Here is a 3,600-nt window from a genome sequence, read left to right as displayed (position 1 = left end):
TTACAGCTAAGCGAAACAGGAGGCAATGAAACAGTAACTCCAGGGATGAGCGAGATAGAGAGTAGTGAAACAGTTAAAGCCGACTACACAACAAACTACGTGCCAATGGCACCGATACATGTCGGTATTCCGCAATTTAACCATCACGACAGAGAGAAGCAAGTGGCAGACATGCAGAGCATAGTGACAACACCCTTCACATGGCCGATGCATGTGTTCAGTTAAAACATAAAACCCGGACGGTACAACCAATTCCATGCCACTTGCAGTAAGCTAATGTCGTATGCGCCAGATACATCTGTGAAAAACACGAAACGAAAATGGCATGGCCTTTTGGTAATTCCGTCATCCTCAAAGGTCAGATTGTCATACAGATCTCTCTCTCTCTCTCTCTCTCTCTCTCTACAAACACCAAGTCAAAAGTACATAGAACTGAAAACCAAACAATGCAAAATCTGATGGCCTCTTGTAAAAAGGAAGACCGAAATAAATTTAAACAAGTACAGAATTATGAGGTTTCAGTATCATCATAACTCACACAATTTCATCGTTACAAACATGAAAGTTCAGAAACCGCAAGTTCTTTGGACGAGAAAGTGGACCCATTACCTATACGATCTCCATACGCCATTAGCTACGGCTTAAATGCTCCCCCGTACAAGCCTTATCCATGTCAACAGCTTGCACAGATGTACTCCAACCCGAAACACATCCTGCAAGCACAAGAACTTAAGAACCCGGCAACTTTCTCTTCATAAAATTTTAGTGAACGATAACATCAAACGAAATGGTGAACAATGTCGAACTTGACAGGATTGAAAAACTCACTAACATGTAGCTTTATTTACATAAACTGGAAAGCTGGGGTAAGGTTCATCTCTCAGAAAGTTCCTCCAACAATTGCGGGCAGATCGTCAAAGGTCCATAGGTCCCCCGGATTACCACCATCCTGAGTTGCGTCTCCGTTAAGGAAGGCGTCCACTGAAGCATCCCAGCTCCCATCAAGATATGGGGTCTGAAAGTACTTCATCTCAAAAGCTGAGAGCTCATCAGACAGTGTCTTTCCTGCATTATCCTGAGGAAGCACCAGATCCTGTGAGTTGGGCTTCAGCTTCTTCGTTGGGTTAGCATCCTCGAGAAACAGTGAGTCATCAGTTTCTTCCATCACAGAAGAAAGAACTGATGAGATTTCTGGAGTCTTTGAGCCTTGTTCTCCCCAGCCGAAGTCAGAACAATCAAATGAGTTGCTTCCCTGATCGGAACTCAAATAAAAGGGGGCAGGATCGGATGGAGTAGAGGATTTCAGTGCAACATCTCCATTGGCAAGGAAGGTAGACATATACCCAAAGTTATTCAATGTTGGCTTTTCATCCAGAAAACCCAGAGCACTGTAATAGTCCTGACTTGAGTCGTTCACAAAATTGAAATTCTGGTTCAGATTAGACTCAGTGCCATTCACGTTTGTCTTGGGTATCAGTTTCTGAGAATTTGCCTTCACAGAACGCTTTGCAGAAGCACGAGGGGTTTCTTCAGGGAAGTTAACCTTGGCTTTCTTACCACGAATTCTGCGTGCCTCGGCATCATATGCCCTTGCAGCTTCTTCTGCAGTGTTGAAAGTTCCAAGCCAAACCCGAACCCCTTTCCTTGGGTCGCGGATCTCTGCAGCCCACTTTCCCCATGGGCGCTGGCGAATTCCCCTGTACTGGTTCTTCCTTTTTCTCTTTGCAGATTTCTCAGCTTGCCCATTGAACTCCACAGATTTCACAGCAGTAGAACCTTCAAGATCAAAAGAGAAAAACATTGAACACGAGCAAAAAGATCCATCAAGAAAACGTCACAAATCTGTTCAGATGTAAATCGGATTAAAAACAGATGATCAGTAGTCTCTTAAAACGGTGAGAAAAACTAAGAGGAAATTAACATAAATACAAAGCCGAGTTATACCACAAAAGTCTACAAGGAGCTCTAGATTTTCAAGTTTTATAGCATAATAGTTTATCAAATAGCAGCAACTGGATCCAACCAAATTCCAAGTTGCATGGATGAAATCATGATGATTCTAGATGTGATCTCAGAAATATCAGAAAGACACGAAGTGACAAACTTTGATCTCCATATCACAAGCATGATCATCACAAGATATTGGAAGCAAATTAAACAACATATTAAGAAACAAGCAGATGTTAATACAAAAGTTACATTCAAGAATAAAAATTATCATTATTCATAAAGTAAACTTGCTTGGAAATTTCATTTGGCTCTGGATCTGAGCTTGCTACTTGATATTTATACAATTGGAAATAGACCATAAATTACAACCAATCCATTACTAGCATAACAGAAAACAACCAAGTTTTATGAAATTTCAACAGATAATTAATTAAGAACAATGAAAACCTAGATTGATGATTTTATAATTAATTAAGACTTCAACTGATGAAACTCGTACAGTATTACCAAGAAGATCTTTCTACCCACCTAAACAAATTCCTCAGATTCAAAACACAAGAACTAAAACAAGTTATTTCTAAAGTGATCATCCCAACAATCTACCACAATATCACACACACATATATAATTAACAAGCAAGATTAAAACTTTATAATAAGAGCTCACCTAGAAGATCTATTCAATTAAGGCCACAAATTTCCAAGTAAATTAAATAAAGCAACAATTAGAATTTACAAATTACCATTACAACATAAATCAACTCTTTAAATAAAATTAAAAAAACAATAAAATGTAAAATCTTTTGTAAAAGGGATGAAAGAGGAGATTTTTACCACGGGCAGAAGAGGGCTTTCCGGCAGAGAAGGCAGAGGGCTTGAAATCAACCATTTCATCGTCCTCGTCCACATCGGACTCGTCCTTGAATTCCTGGAAATCAGCCTCGAAGTCGTCGTCCAAGTCAACGATTTCGGACCTCAGAGGCTTCGAGAACCGCTTTCCCGAACTGGGTTTTTTGAGATCGGGCCAGAGGTAGTCGGCGGTCAGCCGCCGGGACCGTGCCGCCGGCGCTATGAAATCGGAAATAATAGCACCTCCACACATTATGCTGTTTCACGGAGGACTTGCAGCTGAAAAGGGTGTCAGAAAAATTAAAAAAGTTGGGATTTTTCAGGTGAAAAAGTTGAATCCACTGACTGGTTTTTGTGTTTTGGAAGTAAAGCAAGCGATCAGAGAGAGGTAGAGAAAAGCTTTCGTTATTTTTCTGCTGAACAAAATGAGGGTTTATCGTTTTATATTTTTTCTTACGGGGAAATGGCTGACGACGGATGGTGAGTTTACCATTTTGTCCTTGGTTAATGTAGAGATTTGCAGATGCCGCTGCTTTTGTTGCCCAGAATGCCCTTCTGTGGTGGTTGAATTTTACTGCTTGCTTTTGCCGACCAAGAAAAATAATAAGAAAACAAAAGAGGCAGATGAATTATTGAGAATCATGAGGGATCAATTTGGAGGTTAGGTGAAATAAAGCTCCTCCAAGGGACTATTTGCATACCTTTGGCAATTGGCAATGGATGGGAACAAATAAAAGCATATAACCTTTTACATTCCAATTCTATACAAAATTTAATCTTTTATTTCCACCCACATCCTCGT

General features: G+C 40.2%; 1 protein-coding gene across 2 annotated transcripts; it reads right to left on the bottom strand.

The window, feature by feature from the left end:
• Window positions 1-447: 447 nt before the first annotated feature.
• Window positions 448-3,520, bottom strand: AP2D11 (ethylene-responsive transcription factor RAP2-12-like). Of its 2 annotated transcripts, none has more exons than XM_008341964.4 (3): window positions 2,784-3,520; window positions 833-1,776; window positions 448-713 (listed from the first exon to the last, which is right to left on the bottom strand). In XM_008341964.4, the coding sequence occupies exons 1-2, from the start codon at window positions 3,049-3,051 to the stop codon at window positions 881-883; spliced, it is 1,164 nt and encodes a 387-aa protein (XP_008340186.1). In that variant the 5' UTR covers window positions 3,052-3,520; the 3' UTR covers window positions 448-713; window positions 833-880.
• Window positions 3,521-3,600: the final 80 nt, after the last annotated feature.

The sequence above is a fragment of the Malus domestica genome, chromosome 17 (genome assembly GCF_042453785.1).
Source record: "Malus domestica chromosome 17, GDT2T_hap1".
Classification (NCBI taxonomy): Eukaryota; Viridiplantae; Streptophyta; class Magnoliopsida; order Rosales; family Rosaceae; genus Malus; species Malus domestica.
The sequence above is the reverse complement of the archived record's forward strand: the minus strand, read 5'-3'. Positions and strand labels throughout refer to the sequence as shown.

Coding starts and splice junctions, on each gene's coding strand:
- AP2D11 (XM_008341964.4), bottom strand. CDS start 3,051: ATGTGTGGAGGTGCTATTATTTCCGATTTCATAGCGCCGGCGGCACGG. Junction 1,777..2,783: donor AAAGCCCTCTTCTGCCCGTG/GTAAAAATCTCC, acceptor TTGATCTTGAAG/GTTCTACTGCTGTGAAATCT.